The 19,691-nt window shown below is 48.1% G+C and overlaps 2 protein-coding genes across 4 annotated transcripts; one reads left to right on the top strand and one right to left on the bottom strand.

Annotated features, from left to right (window-relative positions):
• Positions 1-7,867: 7,867 nt before the first annotated feature.
• Positions 7,868-9,474, bottom strand: SAT2 (spermidine/spermine N1-acetyltransferase family member 2). 3 transcript variants are annotated; one of them, XM_004433121.3, is made up of 6 exons: positions 9,217-9,474; positions 8,980-9,031; positions 8,760-8,843; positions 8,557-8,658; positions 8,369-8,409; positions 7,868-8,238 (listed from the first exon to the last, which is right to left on the bottom strand). In XM_004433121.3, exons 1-6 carry the CDS (start codon positions 9,280-9,282, stop codon positions 8,071-8,073), a joined length of 513 nt encoding a protein of 170 aa, XP_004433178.1. In that variant the 5' UTR covers positions 9,283-9,474; the 3' UTR covers positions 7,868-8,070. The 3 variants fall into 3 exon arrangements, with proteins under 3 accessions (XP_004433178.1, XP_087296620.1, XP_087296621.1); XM_087440494.1 differs by having other exon boundaries at positions 7,868-8,020; positions 9,217-9,403; XM_087440495.1 differs by lacking the exon at positions 8,760-8,843 and having other exon boundaries at positions 9,217-9,403.
• Positions 9,475-10,646: 1,172 nt separating this feature from the next.
• On the top strand, positions 10,647-13,397 carry SHBG (sex hormone binding globulin). Its single transcript, XM_014789559.2, is given in 10 exon segments — positions 10,647-10,706; positions 10,883-10,970; positions 11,148-11,356; positions 11,644-11,769; positions 11,771-11,809; positions 12,049-12,199; positions 12,335-12,471; positions 12,783-12,801; positions 12,804-12,989; positions 13,261-13,397. Coding segments are annotated over 9 exon segments (1,029 nt in total). The 5' UTR covers positions 10,647-10,706; positions 10,883-10,945.
• Positions 13,398-19,691: the final 6,294 nt, after the last annotated feature.

The following is a 19,691-nucleotide window of genomic DNA, read 5'->3' as shown; positions in this document are numbered from 1 at the left end:
CTGCAGCTCCTGGTCAGACCACAGCCACTTTACCACTGGGAACTCCCCCAGGCTTGGACAAGTTAGGGATGGGCATGCGCCTAAATGACTGCTTGGTCACTTGCCCCACCTTTGTCTTTCTTGGTGCGCACGCTCTAAAGAAAAAAAAGAAGAGGAGTCGAAAGGCAAAAAAAGGTGCCCGGTGCGCAGGCGCTGAGCTTTACTGTCCATAGGCGTCTACCGACTCTGGAGCTTCTGTAACTCCTTCCCATAGGAAATTGAGTCACGTTGTTGCCTAGAGAAAATTCTGATCATGCATATAATGAAAGGTTAAAAAATAATTTCAAAGCAGTACCGAAAAGCAAATGCAACTTAGATCAGCACAAAATGTGATATCTAAAGGCTGAGGAAATTCAAAATAGGAACAATCGTTATGGAGTAAGGATAGTAGAGGGGAAACTTCGGGTTCTTGAACTAAGGAAGAAATTTAGGTAGAAGTGAATAAAATAGCACAGAAATTAGAATCACGTGTTGTGCATTTAGTCATTTAGCAAAAATTTATTTAGCCTTCACTGTGTTCCAATCACTGTGCTAAGTGCTGGGGATACAAAGCCAAGATGTGGTCCCTGATCTCAAGGAATTTATAATATATTGGGGAAGGGGCAATTAAACAAGTTTAAACAAATAAATTAACAAATAAGTGCATAGAGTTCGACTGAAGATATGATAGAGATAAGGATTAGGGATAGAGAAAATTCCAAGGAGACAATGGTCAGTTGTTCTTCGGAGTGATCAGGGAAGGCCAAGCAGAGGAGGTGATGCAAATTGAGATTTGAGGGATGAATAGAAGTTTGCTAGAGGAAAAATGCAGGAAGAGTATTCGTGAGAGAACAAGGAATACAATGGTGCAGAGGAGCAGAAAGAGTATGTCTTTTGGGGAACCACAACCAGTTCAAATAGCATTTGGCTTGAAGTAGGGAGCTGCAGGAAGCTAGACTGTGAAAGACTTGCAAATCAGATTAAAGAGAATGGCTTTTACTTTATCAACAATGGAGAGCCATTGAAACGTTTTAAGCAGTAGTATAATGGGATAAGATTTACATTTTACAACTGTGGAGAATAGATTAAAGAGTAAGGGTGAGGAGCCCTTGCAGGTAAGAAAGATGCTGAGGATCTACCTTGATTAGGGCTCTGGGTAACAGAGGTACAAGTTGATTTACACCTGTTAAATTTGCAGTAGAATCAACAAGAATTGGTGATGAGGGTTCGGTGGGGTGGGGGTGAGGAGCCAATGAAGAAGAGGGAGAAACACGGGACAACTCTCAGATTTCTACCTTGGGTTACTGAGTGAATGGTGATGCCAATCATGGAAGAGAGAACACAAGAGACAAAGGTTTGGAGGAGAAGTTGATGAGTTTAGTGATTTTAGTTTCCCTCTTTGAGTCAGAGGATCCACCATCCAGGTGGACACGATCCTTTGTCTTCAACAAACTTCTCTTTCAGGTCTCAATTTCTTGGGCCGCCCCGTGGCTTAGCGGTTAAGTGTGCGTGCTCTGCTGCTGGCACCCCGGGTTCGGATCCTGGGTGCGCACTGACGCACCGCTTCCCTGGCCACGCTGAGGCCACGTCCCACATACGGCAGCTAGAAGGATGTGCAGCTATGACATACAACTATCTACTGGGGCTTTGGGGGGAAAAATAAATAAATAAAATTATTAAAAAATATATATATATATAATTTCTTTAGCCTTCTACTATGCCCACACTAGGTTAGGCCTCCCACCTCCCACTGCCAAAGCATCCTATATTCCTTTGTGGCACTTATCATGGTTGTAATGTTAATGTCCAGCATCTTTCTTCTGCCATTACACTATAAGCTCTGTGAGGTCAGAGACTGGGTTCCATGTCTGTTTGTCCCCACCATTGTACACCCAGGACCTGGCACAGTTCCTGGAATGGCAAATATTAACTGAATGAAGGAATCAGTGTCCTGCAGGTCAATGGACACACAGGCGTGTGGCCCAGGAGAGGTCTGGGCTAGAGAGGTGGATGTGGGAATCATCAGCATGTTAATCATAGTTAAAGCTGTAAGAGAAAATTAAATCTCTAAAGGAAAGTGTAGACTGAGAAATGAATTGGGTCCATGATGGAACTCTCAACTACACCAGTATATGAAGGGCTGATAAAAGAAGAGGAGCCTTCCAGGCGCCTGAGAAGGAACAGCAGTAAGTAGGGTAACTGAAAGGTAAAGAGACTATTAGCAGTGATTCTGATAAGGAGTAGGGAGAGTTAGAGAACTTAAGTGGGGCAGATTATCAAGAGTGCTGGCTGTCAGACTGAAGAGTGTGGGTTTGGACTCAAGCAGTAGGGGTGACGGAATTTTGTTTTAGAAATGGCCCCATCACCAACTTCCAAGCTTTTGGCACCAACAGTCCTCTCAGGCTTGATTTTTCCTCTTCCTTATCTGCTCTGGTCATTCTTTATTCAGGCAAAGGATGAGAGTGGGAAAAGGGGAACAGCGTTTCAGACAGGAGAATGGCATGTGCAGACAGATCAGAGAGGAGAATACAGTGCATTTGAGGTACTGAAAAGAGTCTAACATGGTTAGAACCGACTTGGAGAGGAAACATGGTTGGAAGGGTTGGTTTGGGCCAGAGCTTGGAGGGATTAAATATATTTAGAAGTTTGGACTTTCTGCTGAGAGCAGAGGGAGCCATTACCGGATCTTCAGCAGACTTGCCTTTTAGTAAGATTATTCTAGCTGGAGTATAAAGGATGTGTAACAGAATGATCCAGCTTGCCTTAGGACTTCTGGTTCTTTCTTTTTATTTTTTTGTGAGAAAGATCGGCCCTGAGCTAACATCTGCCAATCCTCCTCTTTTTTTGCTGAGGAAGACTGGCCCTGGGCTAACATCCATGCCCATCTTCCTCTACTTTATATGGAATGCCACCACAGCATGGCTTGACAAGCAGTGCGTCTGTGCGCACCCGGCATCTGAACTGGCGAACCCCGGGCCGCCGCTGCGGAGCACCGGAGCACGTGCACTTATGGTTAGATAGATACTGAAAATGAGGATTCAGTGAAAGTTTACATACCGAATGTTAAGACTTCCCCCAGACTCCTTCACCCAGCTCTGAGAATACCTACAGCCAGGTTTATACCCTCCAAGTAGGAGTTTGGAAGAGCCTTTTCTGGGAAATCTGATCAGACAAGAAAAAAGACCTAATGATACTGAAATCAGAGGCTCCTCATGGAAATAGCCTAGTGGTTCACCCTATAGGAGAGGCCATAGTCAACATGCCTCCCTACCGCCCACATATACACACACAGTTTCCAATCAGTATTTTAGTGTCCCAATTTTCAATATCAGCAGACAACTAAGGATTACCAGACATTTGAGGAAAGCCTCTAAAACGAAAGACAGAAGCCAAAACAAATAGAGAAAGAAAAAAAAGCATAGAAGAAATAAAGACTATGCAAGGAGAAAAGCATTTTTAAATAAAACTATCATGAATATCTTCAGAGAGAGAAGAAAAGAACATATATCTATGAAACAAAAACAGAATGTTTAAAAAAATGCAGAGAGGGCCGGCCCCGTGGCTTAGTGGTTAAGTGCGTGCACTCGGCTACTGGTGGCCCGGTTCAGATCCCAGGCGCGCACCACTTGTCCAGCCATGCTGAGGTGGCGTCCCACATACAGCAACTAAAAGGATGTGCAACTATGACATACAACTATATACTGGGGCTTTGGGGAGAAAAAGGGAAAAAAAAAAAGGAGGAGGATTGGCAATAGATGTTAGCTCAGGGCCGGTCTTGCTCAGCAAAAAGAGGAGGACTGGCATGGATGTTAGCTCAGGGCTGATCTTCCTCTCACACACACACACACACACACAAAAAATGCAGAGGCTCTTAGAAATGAAAAACATGAAAGTAGAAATAAAAGTTCCAGTCAGCCCTGTGGCTTGGTGGTTAAGTGCACGCGCTGCGATGCTGGTGGCCCGGGCTCGGATCCCGGGTGCGCATCGAGGCACCACTTCTCTGTCCATCCTGGGGCCGAGTCCCACGTACAGCAACTAGAAGGGTGTGTGGCTATGACATACAACTATCTGCTGGGGCTTTGGGGGCAAAAAATAAAATAAATAAAATCTTTAAAAAAAATAAAATAAAAAAATAAAAATTCCATAGAAAGGTTGGAAAATAAAATTAATCTCCCAGAAAGTAAGGCAAAAAATGAAGAAGATAGGAAAAAGGAAAGAAAATTAAAAGACTAGTCCATGGAATTCAACATGTGAAGAACGAGAGTTCCAGAAAGAGATAATGAATGGGAGGAAATTATTCAGAAAATAATAATTTAAAAAAATTTTTCCATAACTTAAGAACACGAGTTTGCAGATTGACAAGACCCACTGAGACCACACTAAAACATTTCCATGTAAAATTTCAGAATGCTGGGATAGAGAAGATCCTAAAAGCTATGGTTGGGGGAAGAGGGAAGGAAAATAAAAATAGCCTTCATACAAAGGATCTAGAATAAGAATGGTTTCAGGCTTCTTAACAGCAACACCAGACAATGGAGAAATGCCTTTAAAATTCTCAGAGTAAATTATTTCCAACCTAGTATTCAATACCCACCCAGCCACACTGTCAATTAAGTACAAGAGTAGAACAAAGACATTTTCAGACTTATAAAGTCCCAGCCAATTTACCTCCCAGGCACCCTTTCTCAAGAAGCTCCATCAAAATAAACTGAGAAAGATCAAGACATAGGTTCCAGGAAACAGGTAGCAACCAAGAGAGGCAAAGGGAGTCCCCAGGATGGATTTAAAGGGAGATTCCAACAGTGCAACCTAAAGAGCAGCCTCTCTGTGCTGGGACAGGTCTACAGTTCTGCAAGAAAGTCCTTCAAATGAAATAGATCAAATTCCTCACGGGTTTGTATACCCTTAGAAGAAATTAACACAACTAAGGAGAATTTGGGGATAAATTAGAGTATCCAGAAACCTAAGCAAAGAAGAGGAGGCAAGTATTAATTCCAGGGGAAACAAAAACGATGCAGGAACTAAAAACAACCTAACCGCCCACAAGGCTCAACTGTGAAGAGCATTTGCATAATCATAATAATGTAAACACTGAACCAGACTCATGATATAATATCAGCATTTGGGGAGAATGGGAAGTGGGAGTGGGGTGGTTGGAAAAGAGAGCTAGTTTCTCATCTCCAGCAGTGAGAAGTCAATAGCTAATGCCTAAAACAGAAACATCAAGAAGTAGCAACATGTGCATGCTATTTTGAGTTTGAGATATGAAGGTGAATAAAAACAAAACATAACACAATTTAAAAATTCAATTGAAAATGATCGTCTTTGAAGAGTGAGGGGAGTTGGAAGACTACTGTTTTTTATATAAGCCTTGTAGAACTTTTTGACTCTTTAGATAATATAAATCTATGATAAAAACAAATAAATAACCCCATGAAAGGGGGGCGGTTACAGAAGGAGGCTGGGAGACCAGTTAGGAGGCTGTGGCAATTGTCAAAGAGAGATGGTAGTGGAAGTGGGAATATGGATGTGGGCAAATTTGAGAGCTGTTTTAATTAAGTTTTCTCTATTCTCCCTTTAAAAAGCCATCACCCTAAATGCCCTCTCCTCTGTTCTCCCTGCAACAGCCAGAACCCAGGTCCTTATCACCCCATACCAATCAGCCCCAACATCTAACAGAGTCACCTGATAGGAGGCTAATGAAGTGAGAGTGGGCAGGAGGCCAAGAGGAGGCTGTAAAATGGAGTGATGCTGGAGTGCAAAGACATCCTCCAAAAACTGGTGACATCTGGGGCCAAGGTGAGAGAATAACATAGAAAGCACAAACTCTGAGAAGCAAAGACAAATCAAGATGGGGGCAAGATAAATTTTGGAAATATTAAGTTTCCTAATATATACCCTTTTTTTCTGCATTAATGTTTAAAGTTTTACTTATTTTTTTTTAAGAAGTAATACATAGGCATGGCACAAAATTCAGCAGGTCCAAAGTCGTATGTGGGAAAAGTAGTCTCCTTCCTTCTGTCCCCTGGCCACCCAGTTCTTCTCCCCAGGGGTGACTACATTCTCTGCTTGTTTGTGCATCCTTCCAGAAATAACCTATTCTGCATTAAAATTTAAGTTTAAAAAGTCCCATCACGGGCCGGCCCGGTGGCTTAGCGGTTAAGAGCTCGCGTTCTGCTGCTGGCGGCCCGGGTTTGGATCCCGGGCGCACAACGACATACCGCTTCTCCGGCCATGCTGAGGCCACGTCCCACATACAGCAACTAGAAGGATGTGCAACTATGACATACAACTATCTACTGGGGCTTTGGGGGAATAAATAAATAAATAAATAAAATTTAAAAAAAAAAAGTCTCATCACTAGATAAACTGATCATGTTTGAATGACATTAATTCCTGTCAGATTGAGATGCGCCAAGGATCTGAGACTGGGTTCTTCTGGCTCTCATCTGTGGAAGGGGTTGATCAGCTTCATTATCTTCTTCATTATCTCTTGATCAAGATTGTCCTACAGGCCCATCTGCAGTAAGCTGATTTCAAGGGCCAAAAATTGGCACCACTCTGGAAGAATCTGGGCCCCTGAAGTGTTCTGTTTGGCTGAATCCTATTTTTTTCAATTTGAATTTTAAGATGGATCTTCAGCTCTCTAGGCTTCCACATATCCTGTTTCTTACAATTTACGCATTTATGTTACCTGCTTGTCCCCTTTCGGGGTCTAAATTATGACCATTTACCCAATGGTTCATCCACAAAAGAAATAATATGCTACCATTGAAAGTGACAAATATATGTTGAATAGCATAGGAAGATGCTTCTGATACATAGTTAAATGAAAAAACAGGTTGCAAGAGTATGATCCCCTAAATCCCTACTAACTTAACTAATTATGTGTAGATCTGTACATTGAAAAAATCTGAAAAATCAACACTAAAGGGTTAAAAGTAGTCATGTAAGTAAGGCTATAGATTTTTATTTTATATGTCTGTTTCAATTTTTCTACAACAAACCCACATGACTTGTGCAATAAAATATTATCAAAGTGAGATATGAGCCTGTTTCTCTCCTTGTCTCCTTGGATCCTAAAGGTTTGTTTTGATTTTGCTGAATGGAAAATAAAGGCTTTGTGACTTTTGAAAAAGAAAAAGCACTAGCTAGCTTGTTTTTTTACAAAAAAGCTGATTTTTACAATCAGGCAAGTGGTCCTTCCCAGTGTGCCCCTGAAATGCCACCACTAGGTGGCAGCCTGCTCCACCTGTTGACTCCGTGGGCTAGCCTCAGTCTTGGGTCCTTTGTGGCTCAGTCCAGACACTGGAGGCCTTTGTCTGGGTCCCAAACGTGACCAATAAGCCTGGTGTGTCAAGCTGGCCCCTTGCTCTTTTTTTTTTTTTTTTTTTTCTGTGAGGAAGATCAGCCCTGAGCTAACATCCATGCCAATCCTCCTTTTTGCTGAGGAAGACCGGCCCTGGGCTAACATCTGTGCCCATCTTCCTCTAGTTTATATGGGACACCGCCACAGCATGGCTTGACAAGCGGTGCGTCGGTGCGCACCTGGGATCTGAACCTGCGAACCCTCAGGCCACCGAAGCGGAACGCACACACTTAACCACTGCGCCACCGGGCTGGCCCCCAACCCCCCTCAATGCCCCCCCCCACCCCCCCGCCGCTCTTCTTTTCTCTATATTCCACCGGCAAGAGCCAAGACTCTGGCCCATTGAGGGTGAAAGTCATCTTGGGCCCACCTTTACCCCTAGAAGCAACATCCACTGACCACAACAGTGAGGAGTTGTAAAGTGTAAAGTGGCTGCAGCTTCTTGTGTCATCAATTCCTTTACCCAACACCACATCAGGATACAGTAATTCTCATTTATTCTTCACCCTCAACAAGGAGGTAGAAGGGCCTCTCCGATTCTGCTCTTTTCTTACTTCGGCAATATTCACTCCCAACCCTCCTTCCTTCAGGGAGGCCTTTGCTAGTGGAGACAGTATCTGAGGACTGCTTGAGCTGGTGGGAAAGGAGAAGCTCAAATAGAGAGAGATGCCTAAGGGATGGCGTCACTTTCCTGCCAACTCCCTCATCGCCTCTCTCTCAAAGCGAAAGGAGTGCCAGCCTTCAGCTTCAGTCAAATCTTGGGCTCCTAGGGCCTTGTACAAGTCCATTGCCCGCTTGTTCCAGTCCAGGACTGCCAGGCGGAACTGGGAGCAGCCCTTATCCAGGGCTACCTGTGGAAGACATCACTCACTTTCCTGAGTTAAAAAGGAAAAAGCTTTCTCACCCTCCATTCAACCCAGGTGCCTCCCATAAGCCGTTGCTTTTCCAGGGCCTAGCCTGTAGTCCCATCCCTCTCCTCACCTCAGCCACCTTTTTGATTATCTTGGAACCAATCCCCTGACCTGTTGTGGGGAGAAGAAGGCAAAAAGAGGGATTGTTTGAGTTGACGGGATAAGAAAAGGCCATAGGCTGGGACTAGGGGGCAGGGGATGGCAGTGGGGTCTATGTGTTGCTTTTCTCCCACCCCAGCCTCAGCCTCTGCCCAGTACCCCGATATTCCGGCTTCACGTAGATGTCTTCCAGATAAACGTTGCGACCCGTCCATGTGCTGTAGATGAAGTAGTATAGTCCATAGCCCACCACACAGGGCCCTAAGAAAGAGAGAGAAAAGAGGGGTCAGGCTGCCGGGCACCTGGGGGAGAGACCTCTGAGGCTGACTGGAGAGAGGACTCTGAGTTCCCAATGTTCTTACCATGTGGCTCCCCGGGTACGGGAAGAATTTCTGCTACCAAACAGTGATAGAAAGGATTCTCTCCAAAGCCATCTGCTCTCAGGGCTGCAGAGATCGGAGTTGTGACAGAGAGATAGAAAAAGAGGGCCTGGGTGTGTGCGCAGCCTGGAGCTACTGCCTGGGGAGCCCACCCTTCACTTCCTCCCCAGCCTCCGTCAGGACCCAGGTGCTGGGCCCCCACCTTCTTCACTGATCTTCACTTGATCCGAGAGTTTTTCATATTCAGCTAGTTCCTACGGCGTGAGAACAGAGGCTAGATTAGGGCAGGAGGGTCCCTCCCGGAGCAGGACTCCAGGGTGCGCCCCTTCCCCTGCTCCCACCTCTTCCCCCTTCTTCCTCTCCCTCCCCCTGCCCCCCACTCCGGCCGCGCCGCTCTGACCCCCTCTGAAGACACTGGTTTCCGGCCCGCAGCCTTCACCCGAATCAGCCTCAGGATATTTCCACAGTCTCCCTCCTTAGCCTCTCGGATCCGCACGGAAGCCATCCCGATTCCCCACCGTCTGGGACTGAAGTCCAGCACCCCCACTTCCTTTCTGCAGGACCGGGCGAAGGGCAACTGGAATCCTTTAAAGGGCCTACAAACTCGGATCCCAGAAAGTCGGGGGAGCGGGCGGCGAGAACGCCGCCGACCGGGAAGCAGAAGACCAGCTCGGGCTACGGCAGGGCGGTCCTCACGGCCTCGTAGCCCCTAAATTCTGCTCCTGCAGGCGCGCGCCCGCCAGCCAATCAGCTTGCAGAGTAGGCACGTCCCCGCCCCCCCCAGACCTGCCCCCGTAGGGCGGAGTCTCGTGACTGGGTGCCTGGGCAAGGGTCAAGGCTGAAGTGCTGAGGCTTTCTGGTTGTTATTATCCGGGTGTTCAAGCCTCCGTTGCAGAAATCCCATGGCTCAAAAGTCACCTCCTGGTCCTTCTTTAACTGAAGAAGGCGGTGATTATCTGCTCTACCCTTCTCTCACTCACCCATTCAGGCCCACCCAGACCCCGAGGGAGCCCTAAGCCCCAGCTCTGAAAGCTGTTTCCTACAGCTCTTGAGTGGCTCAAAGTGTTAGATCTCTCCGGACATTTGTATTTTAAAATGGGTCAGGGAGAGGGTGATGTATTTCTGTTGGTAAATGGTTAGGCCTTGTGATAAATGGATAAGGGAAGATAATTGGGAGTGGGGGATGGGTCTTTTTTTCGTATCTATTAAATCACACTCAGAGACAATACCTCCCTATGAGGCGAGCCTCAGAGACGTGGGTAAGTACTGAGGGAGGCGCTCAGAGCAGATACCAGGTACTGTGCCTGCGTTATCTCAATTAATCCTCATTCACAGTAACCCCATGAAGTAGGTATTATTTTTCACATTTTACAGACAAAGACACTAAAACACAATGGTGGAGTGACTTACCCACAGTCACACAGCTAGATATTTGGGATTCCATGTCTCAGCTCTAGTCCTGATGGAGGATGCTACTTGGGGAGCAGGGCAGGACTGTTTCCAGGCCTCAGGCCTGTCGAGGCAGCCTTCCCAGGTGGGCAGAAGGCTTGGAGAACCCAAGTCAGGCTCTAGAGGAGGAAAGGGGAAAAGTGGGGTCTTCCCTCAGGTCATAAACTTGCTGGCGGTAGGGGAGGGTAGTGGAGGAACTCTGTCCCTCACCCTATTTATCCTCAGAAGGGCCATAGGGTCAGTGCCCCTGTCTCCTGCCCCCCTTCTCCCTTCGAGGCAACCTTTTAACCCTCCACCAACCATGTGCAAGGCTGCCTGCCCCCATGCATTCTCCTCAGAGTTGTCTGAACCACACAGCGGACTGAGGCTGATTATAGAGAGCAGAGAGGCCCACTGGTCACATTGCCTAGGTGGCTGCTGCTGCTGCTACTGCCTCACAGCCACCAGGGACTGGCCCTGAGACATATTCTTCCTACTCAGGTGCAGGAGCTGCAGGAGCAAGGTGGGGTACTTAGCCACGTGTGTGCTTAAATGAACTGCTACTTTGGCTCTACCCTCTTCCTTTCTTTCCTCCTCCAGCCCTGTAGCAGTGCCTCTCCCTCTGTCTGTCTCTGGCGTGTCCTTATTCTAGCTTGTTTATTTTCTCTTTCTGATAGAAGATCCAGGACCCTCCTGCTGTGTACCTCAGCAATGGCCTAAGACAAAAGCCTGTCGCCATCATGACCTTTGACCTCACCAAGATCACAAAGTATGGGGTTGACCTAGCCCCTTAACCTAGTCCCCTGACCTTACCCTCTCTCCATCAGCTCTTCTCTTTTCCCTATCTCCCTGTCCTTCTCTCTCCCTGAACTCCACCTTCCCCAACCCCACATTTACTCTCAAAGGGCACACCCTATGCACAGTCCTTCCTTCTGTGTCCTTCCAAAACCTCCTCCTCCTTTGAGTTTCGAACCTTAGATCCAGAAGGAGTGATTATTTATGGTAAAACCAACCTAAAGGATGACAGGTTTGGGCTGGGACTTTGGGATGGCAGGCCTGAGATCTAACTGTCCAATCACTGGGCCCAGCTTGTGGTGGGCACTGAAGCCTGGCTGGACAATGGGGGGGCGGCACCAGGAAAGCTAGATCTTGTCCTGAAGGGGGAAGGGTCTGAGGAAGGGGAACAGAACCAAGTTATTGGGCATCCCTTTACCACTGTCATCTCCTTTAATCTGCACAAAACCCCCATGAAATTGCTATTCTTGTCCCTATTTTTTCAGATGGGAATTCTGAGGCTCAGTCAGTATATAAGTGAGTCAAGGATGCTAGCTGACTCTTCAAGTGCATGTTCTTTCTACTATACTTGGCTGCCTCTGAAGGAAGTGGTGGAGGCAGGCCCCAGGGGCCTCTGATGCTGCTTCTCTCCTCCTTCCTGTAGGTGGAAGTGAAGATCTTTGGGGACTCTGCTGCTGGGGGTGGATGGGAGAAGATGCTGTGCCTGAGACAGGTCTCTGGGCCTCTGGCCAACAATCCCCAGCCCATCATGAAGATTGCACTGGGGGGGGGGGGGTCTGCTGTTCCCTGCCTCCAACCTCCAGTTGCCGGTAACTGCATCACAGGGGCGGGAACCATGAGCAAAGCTGGTAAAGCCTTGATGGCTTGGGTGGCCATGGGGGTCTAAGTCCACTCTTTTGGGGGAGGGGATAGGATGAGTGCCTCATCGGGGGAGGCCATATGCTTGTGTCTCTGAGAGGGGAATAAACTGAGGGCAGCGAACTTGGGGCTGGGTCAGATGTCCTGCTTCTGACATCCCTGCATCTTCCCTTCCCCCTACTGGCTCCAGCTGGTCCCTGCCCTGGATGGCTGCCTGGGCTGGGATAACTGGCTGGATCAACAGGCCCACACCTCAGTGTCTGCCCCCACTAGCCTCAGAAGCTGTGCTGTAGAGTCCCATCCCGGCATATTCTTCCCTCCAGGGACTCGTGCAGAATTCAGTTCCAAGGTAAAGGCTATTTCCCCCTCCATGGCCAGCTTTGTGTCCGCCTTCCTCTGTCTCCCCCTCCACCACTAGCCCCCTCCCTCCATGATTCCCAGCCTTGAGGCGTCAGGAGGATCATTTCTCCCCCCAGACATTCCCCAGCTTCATGCAGAGCCCTGGGCCTTCTCTCTGGACCTGAGACTCCAGCTAGTAGCAGGCTCCAGCCACCTCCTTGCCCTTGGGATTCCAGAAAACCCTTCTTGGATCAGCTTTCACCTCTAAGATCAAGTAAGAGGGGGGCTCTACCTGTATTCAGTGGAGCCTGGGAGCAGCAGGGAGAAAAGGGGACTCCAAAATGTCAATATTAGGGAGGCTTTAGGGTGGGGGTGGGGGGCCAGGGACACATCTTGAAGCTACCTGCAGGAAGCAAGAGGCTTTTATTTAGATTGTATATTTACCTGGGGTGGATGTGGTTTTATAGAAGATCAAGCCAGGAAAATTGAGGCAGGATTTAGGTGGTGGAAATGGCCAGTAGATAGAAGATAGATAGAAGGTGTGGCTTCTCCCCCACTTATGTCCCTGTCCCACAAACTCTGCAGAAGGTAGTGCTGTCTTCTGGGTTGGGCCAGGGCTGGATCTGCCCCTGGTCTTGGGACTCCCTCTTCAGCTGAAGCTAGCTGTATCCAGGGTGGTCTTGAACCAGGGGCCAAAGAAGGAGATCCTTGCTCTGCCCCTCTTGGGCCTTGGCTCCCTCCTCAACCTCTGGATCCAGCTGCAGGGGCGTCTCTTCCTGGGGGCTTTGTCAGGTAAGAGAGAGTGAGTGAAGAGTGAAGAACTTGACAAGTTCTTCAGCACACAGTCAGAAAGAGCTAAAGAGAGGGGAAGAGATAGGAGGGGGTACATTTTTAAGGGAAGGAAATGTGTGGGAGGGAAGAAGAAAAGACCAGAAGAGGAGAGAGGGTAAGGGGGCAGTGGGAGGAAGTGCTTTCAAAAACTTAGGTTGGAGAACTAGAAAAGTGAGGAGGAGCTTCTGGATCCAAGCCACTCTAATGCCCCCTCCATGCCACCTCCCTCTAGGAGAGGCCTCTTTTGCCTTCTTTTGCTTGGACAGCCTTTGGGCACAAAGCCAGAGACTAGACATGGACTGAGTCCTGAGCAGAAGCCGGGACCTCTGGACTCAGAGCCCAAGCAATGGCCCTGACAGCATCCATTAAATCCCCACCTAAGAACCCCCTTTGAATGTCACTCATTCATTTATTCTACAAACATTTACTGTGCATGTGCAATGTACCAGGTGCTGTGCTGAGCATCAGGTTGTGTTGATGGGCAAAAACAACCCTTATTCCTGTCCTTTTGGTTCTCACAGTCCCCTGGGGGAGGCAGGCATTCATCACAGACCAACAAATAAGTGGATAATTGGAAACTCTAATAAGCACCATAAAGGAGCAGTCAGGGAATTGTGAAAGCTTGGAGATCAGGGGCCTTAAGCTAGTCTGAGGATCAAGGAAGTCTTCCTGAGGCAGCGGTGACTTCTCAGGCTGAAGTCCCAACAACAGTCTCCACAGACACACACACACACAGACACGCCAGATACAGGTCACTTTCTGGTTGCCAAGAGCCCTCCTCCTTTGCCCAGCAGTTACTCCCTTGGGACTTTAGCTTCCTCCCTCTGAGGTGGGGCCCAGGTCAGGAGGGAAGGGAAGAGATGGAATTCTGTTGTGCTTTAGACTGGCCACTGCTATTCAAGGAAGGAGCAGCAGGGGGCGTAAGAGGGTCTTAGAGAGATGGGGGCGGGGTGCTGGGAAAAGGGGTGGAGGCAGCAGGGAGAAAGAAAAAGGGAAGAGAGCAGAGGGAGAAAGCTGCCTCTCTCTCTCCTAGTCTCGGTCCACTTGCTGCATTCCCAGACAAATTGGTCTACTCCATTAAACAAGAATTGCCTTGTGCTGGTTCCAGCTGGGAAGAACAGACAGATTCAGGAATATCGCTGCTCTCAAAGGATATGGTGACCCAGCCCTCAGCCCCCAAACCTCTGGAGAATCCTGGTGCCCCAGCCCCTCCCCGGGGCAGCCTCCTGCGTCAGCCCCCAGTTCCCTGGGAGACCCTCAAGCCCAAGCTCCCAGCCCCTAGTTCCCAGCTCCAAGTCTTTAGCCCTCTTGGGAATCCTTGCGTCCTAGCGCAAAGCTCTCAGCCCCCTAGGGAGCTGTGGGACTTCAGCCAGTCCGCATCTCTCAATCCTCATCCCTCTCAGGCACTGTTAACCCATGCCCTATCTCCAGACCCCATGGAGATCCCAGTGTCCCAGCCTCGGGGCTTCTTACAATGATTTTCCTACTAGTAACCCCCAACAGGGAGAGTCATTCATTGGACCTGCTGTCCCCTCTATAGGGATCAGCCAGGACCTAAATGACCCCAGGGTAAGGAGGCTCCAGAAGACTCTGGGGTTGCAAACACAAATCCTAGACCCCTGCTTGCACCCTCCCAATCTTGCATTTGCCAGGTCTACAGCTGTGTCCACTCAGCTGGAATGTTTTATAGGAGAGTCCTCAGCATGGCCAGGGAGCCCAAATTCAACTCTTGTTCTTGGGCAGTGTTCAGGGTCAGGCTGGGCCACTTGGATATGTCCATTCAACTGATTACTGAGCACCTACTGGGTACCAGGCACTGTTCTAGACACTGAAGATACAGTGATGAAAAGGATAGACATATTCTCTGCTCTTATGGAGCTCACAGTATGGAGGGAGGGGCGGGTAGACAGCTCACAAACAAGAAAAATAAGCAAGATCATTTTGGATAGTGGTTAGCGCTATAAAGGGAATAAAATCCTGTAATATGATAGCGGGTGGTAGTGGGTGGGGCAACGTTAGCTGGGTGGTCAGGGAAGGCCTCTCTGAGGCAGTGTCATTGAGCAAAGACCTGAATAGTGAAAAGAAACCAGTCCTGTGGGGGCCTCAGGTGTGAGCCAGTGGGAGAGAGGTTAAAGGGCTTGGACACACCTGGGGCCCCACCAAGGGGGTTGTCTGAGTGGCAACTTCCTGACCTTGTGTCCCCGAGGAATCTCCCAGGGGCTGGCTTTTCTCTCCTCCCTCCACCCGACCCTGTCCAGGACATCATGCGCCCAACCTCTCTTTCTCCAGCCTGCCCTAGATTCCAAGATTCCTGATTACCATCCAGAGTTGTCTACAGTCTTTCATTAAGACTGACTTTGCTTTGACACAGACTCTGCCAGGGCCCCACCAAGGGCACCTACAATGCCTGCCCAGTGCCCCCTGCCTCTCCCACACCCCTAAAAACTTTTCCAGAGCTTGGCAGCCTACCCTGCAGCCTCTAGGCTTAGTCTACCCACTCACTCCACCCTATGCACTGCCTCTCTCTTCCCCTCCCTCCCTCCTTTGCGACTTCCCTCCCTCTCTGTCTGTCCCTCTCTTTTTCTTTCTTTCAATTAACATTTATTGGCTGCTGACAGTATGCCAAGCACTGTGTTAGGTAGTCCACAGGGATTCCAAAGATGAAGAAGACTTGATCCTGGCCCTGGAGAACCAGGGTCTTGAGAGAGAGAGAGACATTTTACTAGATCTCTAGTAAAATGCTTGACTAGAGATCTCTATGAAGTGCCAGGGAACCTGGTTGCAAGGTCTACCAAGGATCATCAAAGAGGTGAGTTATTGGATATGTGAACTTGAACCAATGGTTTTCAGTTTCCCCATCTACAAAAGTTACCCTACTCATAGGCTTGCTGTGAGGATTTGATGATGTTATTGTAGGTCAGATACCTAGCACAGTGCTTGGCATATAGAAAGTGCTCAATATATGGGAAATACATTGAGCTTTTGTTGATATCATTAACCTTGTGCACAGTTCTTGAAGTATAAATCTGAGCTTGCCAGGTATAAAAGATGAGGAAGGGTGTGTCATATGGCTGAACTAGGGGCAGGCTGAGATGGAATGAGGGCAGACTAGAGATGTTCCTTGGGCCATGTGGCGAGAGGCTGAGGAGTTGGGGCTTGATCTGGTCAGTGGAGGAACATCTATGTTTCTTTCTTTTTTTTTTTTTTCAGTTGTGGTAAAATACGCATAACATAAAATTTAGCATCTTAACCATTTTTAAGTGTAGAGTTCAGTGGCATTAAGTTTCACAGTGTTGTGCAACTGTCACCACCATCCATCTCTAGAACTCTTCATCTTGCAAAACTGAAACTCTGTGCCCATTAAATGATAACCCCCTATTTCCCCGCCATATCTGTGTTTTGGAGCTCTCTTCTTTCTTTCTTCTTGTCTCTGCCGAGACCTACCTTGTCAGGAACCCAGAGAGCTGAGTCCACCAGACAGCTGAGTCCCTGGGATTTGGCGGGGAGGGGGATCAAGGGGCACAGACCTTATGACAGGCTCTGGATATGGGAGAGGGAGTGGGGGGGCCCCTTATTTCCTTCCTCCTCTCTGGAGATGCTGGAGGGAGGAGGGCTGGGTTCCAGGAAGAGGTTGGAGGTTTGTAATGGCTCTTTGCCTCCCTTCCTTAGCTTATTTCCCTGTGAACCCCAATGCTGCATTTAGTAGTGTGCTCCCTCCTCCCCGGCCTTCCTCATGCTGATCCTCACCTACAGAAGCAGGCATGGATGGGAGCAACAGGTATCTCAGCCTTACCCCAGAACCCCCCACATGTACAGAAGACATTCATTCTTTCTTTTCCAAGTGAGCTGGGATACAGGGCAGAGACTGAGCCAGCAGGCTGGAGGCCATCCCCAGGCCTGTATTTGCCAAGCTAAGTGTGTTGAGGGTACGGTCCAGGCCTCATCTCTCCAGATCAAGACTGGCCCATTTCTTTTCTGTTTTTTTTGTGTGTGTGTGTGAGGAAGATCAGCCCTGAGCTAACATCCGTGCTAATCCTCCTCTTTTTGCTGAGGAAGACCGGCTCTGAGCTAACATCTATTGCCAATCCTCCTCCTTTTTTCTCCCCAAAGCCCCAGCAGATAGTTGTATGTCCCAGTTGCACATCCTTCTAGTTGCTGTATGTGGGATGCGGCCTCAGCATGGCCAGAGAAGCGGTGCGTTGGTGCGCGCCCGGGGTCCGAACCTGGGCCACCAGTAGTGGAGTGCGCACACTTAACAGCTAAGCCACGGGGCCGGCCCGGCCCATTTCTTTTCTTTCTTGCTTTCTTTTTTTTGTGTGTGAGGAATATTGGCTCTAAGCTAACATCTGTGCCCATCTTCCTCTACTTTGTATGTGGGATGCTGCCACAGCATGGCTTGATGAGCGGTGCGTCAGTCCACGCCTGGGATTCGAACCTGTGAACTCCAGGCCACTGAAACAGAGTGCGCGAACTTAACCACTACACTACCGGCCTTGGCCCACTTTGATCCTCCTTGCCTGATGAAGGAAAGGGCATGTTGCTTCCCTGAGGTTTCTTGCAGAAGGAGCCATTCCATCTTTAAGCCCAACGCAGAAACAGGCATTATATATATATTTTTTTTGCTGAAGAAGATTCACCCTGAGCTAACATCCCCTGCCACTCTTCCTCTTTTTTTCTGTGTGAGCTGTCTCCATGGCATGGCCACTGACAGAGCGGTATAGGTCCGTGCCTGGGAACCGAACCCAGGCTACTGAAGCAGAGTGTGCCAAACTTAACCACTAGGCCACTGGGGCTGAACCTCAGGCGTTATCTTCAATAGGTCTTCATTATCTTCAACAGGGTTGCTTGGTTATAGAATATATATACAAAGTCTAAGACAAACGCCTGCTCTCAAAATGCTTACAGTCTGGTTGAAAAGATAAAATACACAAGAGTTTTCAGCCCAGTTGCTGAGGAGAAGACAAAAACCTAGGCATTAGCCTTGATTCTTTTCTTTCTGTCATCCTCATTGTTCATGTCACTTTACTTCCGACATAGATCCTGAACCCATCCTCTAGTCTCCATCTGCACATCTGCTACCCTGGTCCAAGCCATCTGTGTGGCTGGACTGCTGCAAAGCCCTCCTGACTGCTCTCCTTGCTTCCCATAGTCCACTCTCCACACAGCAGCCATGGTGATTTTCATTAAATTTAATCATGTCACTCCCGTGCTTAAATCCCTAGAATTGCTTCTGTGATGTTGGATTAAAATCCAAACTACTCCCTTTGGCCTACAAGGACCTATCTGATTTGGCCCCTGCCTACTTCTCTGATCTCTTGCTGTATCAATTTGCCTTCCCTCATTGAAGCCCAGCCTCTGCACTTGCACTTCCCTCCTTCTGGAGAGCTGTTCTCCTACATCTCCCCATGGCTCCTTTGGGGTCTTACATTAGGTAAGGTCTCACATTAAAAGTCACCTCCTCAGTATGGCCATCGCTGACCATCCAGACACTCTCTGGCACATCACCCTGTTTTATTTTTTTCTGCGTAATATTATAATATGCAGTAATATTATAATACGTCATTTTATTTGTTTGCAGGTTTTTATTTTTTATTAGAATGGGAGTCCCGGGAGCACAGGGACCAGAATAGTGCCTGGCTCTAAGCAAATGCTCATTAGATACGCACTGAATGAATGAATGGGCGTTGGGGCTGGACTCTGAAGGGTGGGCAGTATTCCAGGATGAGGAAATGAAATGGACAAAGGTGTGAAGTCAGGAGTAAGCACAGCCTGTCCCGGGAGTGGCCGGCTCAGCTCCAGCGGAAGACTAGTCAGGGCCTAGTGGGAAAGGAGGTTGGGGATACAGGCTGGGTCTACATTTTGGAGTACCCTGAAGGTCAGACTGAGGAATCAGGACTCCATCCCGCAAGGTGACAGGAAGCCATTGAAGACCTTTGAGCTGAGGAGTGGCCTAATTAAAACTGTATTTTGAGAAAATTAATCCAGAGTCTGCTGCAGAAGGGACTGAAGCAGGGCCAGCTGCATGATTTGCAGGACCCAGTGCAAAATGAAAATGTGGGGTCCCTTGTTCAAAAAGCAGGAAAAGAATGCTGTTCAAGGTACTAAAATATAAAATGTTTTCTTTTCTTCCATGGTTCTTCTCTCAACTTGTCATGGTGTTTTTTATTTGCTGTTTAGTATTGTTCTAAATAAAGAAAAATTAACATTTTTCTACCTTCAGCTTACTGATGAGTACGGAAGGACTGAAAGGAAGAAGAATTATGGGTTGCCCCAGTGTTCCATTTCCTTCTATGTCATCATTGCCAGCAGAAGTGGTTGGCTGAATCAGGGAAGTAACATGACTAAGAGGATATGACAGGATGCCTCAATCACCTTGTCTCCTAGAAGGCCATTGCTTCATCTCTGTGTTCAAAGCAAGTTCTGCTTTGAATGGCAAGTGTGGCCTCTCAGCTGTCAGCACCCTCACTTATTCAGGTGTACAAGTACAAGTACAAGTACAAGGTGCTTGTACTCACTTTGAGTCTCACTGAACTCCCACACATGGTGGGTCCACCGGAGTTCTGTGCTCATGGAGCATCACCAATAGTGTATTATGCATATCTCCTCTGCTCACACCCATGCTCCATTGTCCCATTGGACTTCACTTACAAAGCACAAGTTCAA

The sequence above is a fragment of the Ceratotherium simum genome, chromosome 16 (assembly GCF_057802395.1).
Source record: "Ceratotherium simum simum isolate JZ-2026a chromosome 16, ASM5780239v1, whole genome shotgun sequence".
NCBI classification, from domain to species: Eukaryota; Metazoa; Chordata; class Mammalia; order Perissodactyla; family Rhinocerotidae; genus Ceratotherium; species Ceratotherium simum.
The sequence above is the reverse complement of the archived record's forward strand: the minus strand, read 5'-3'. Positions and strand labels throughout refer to the sequence as shown.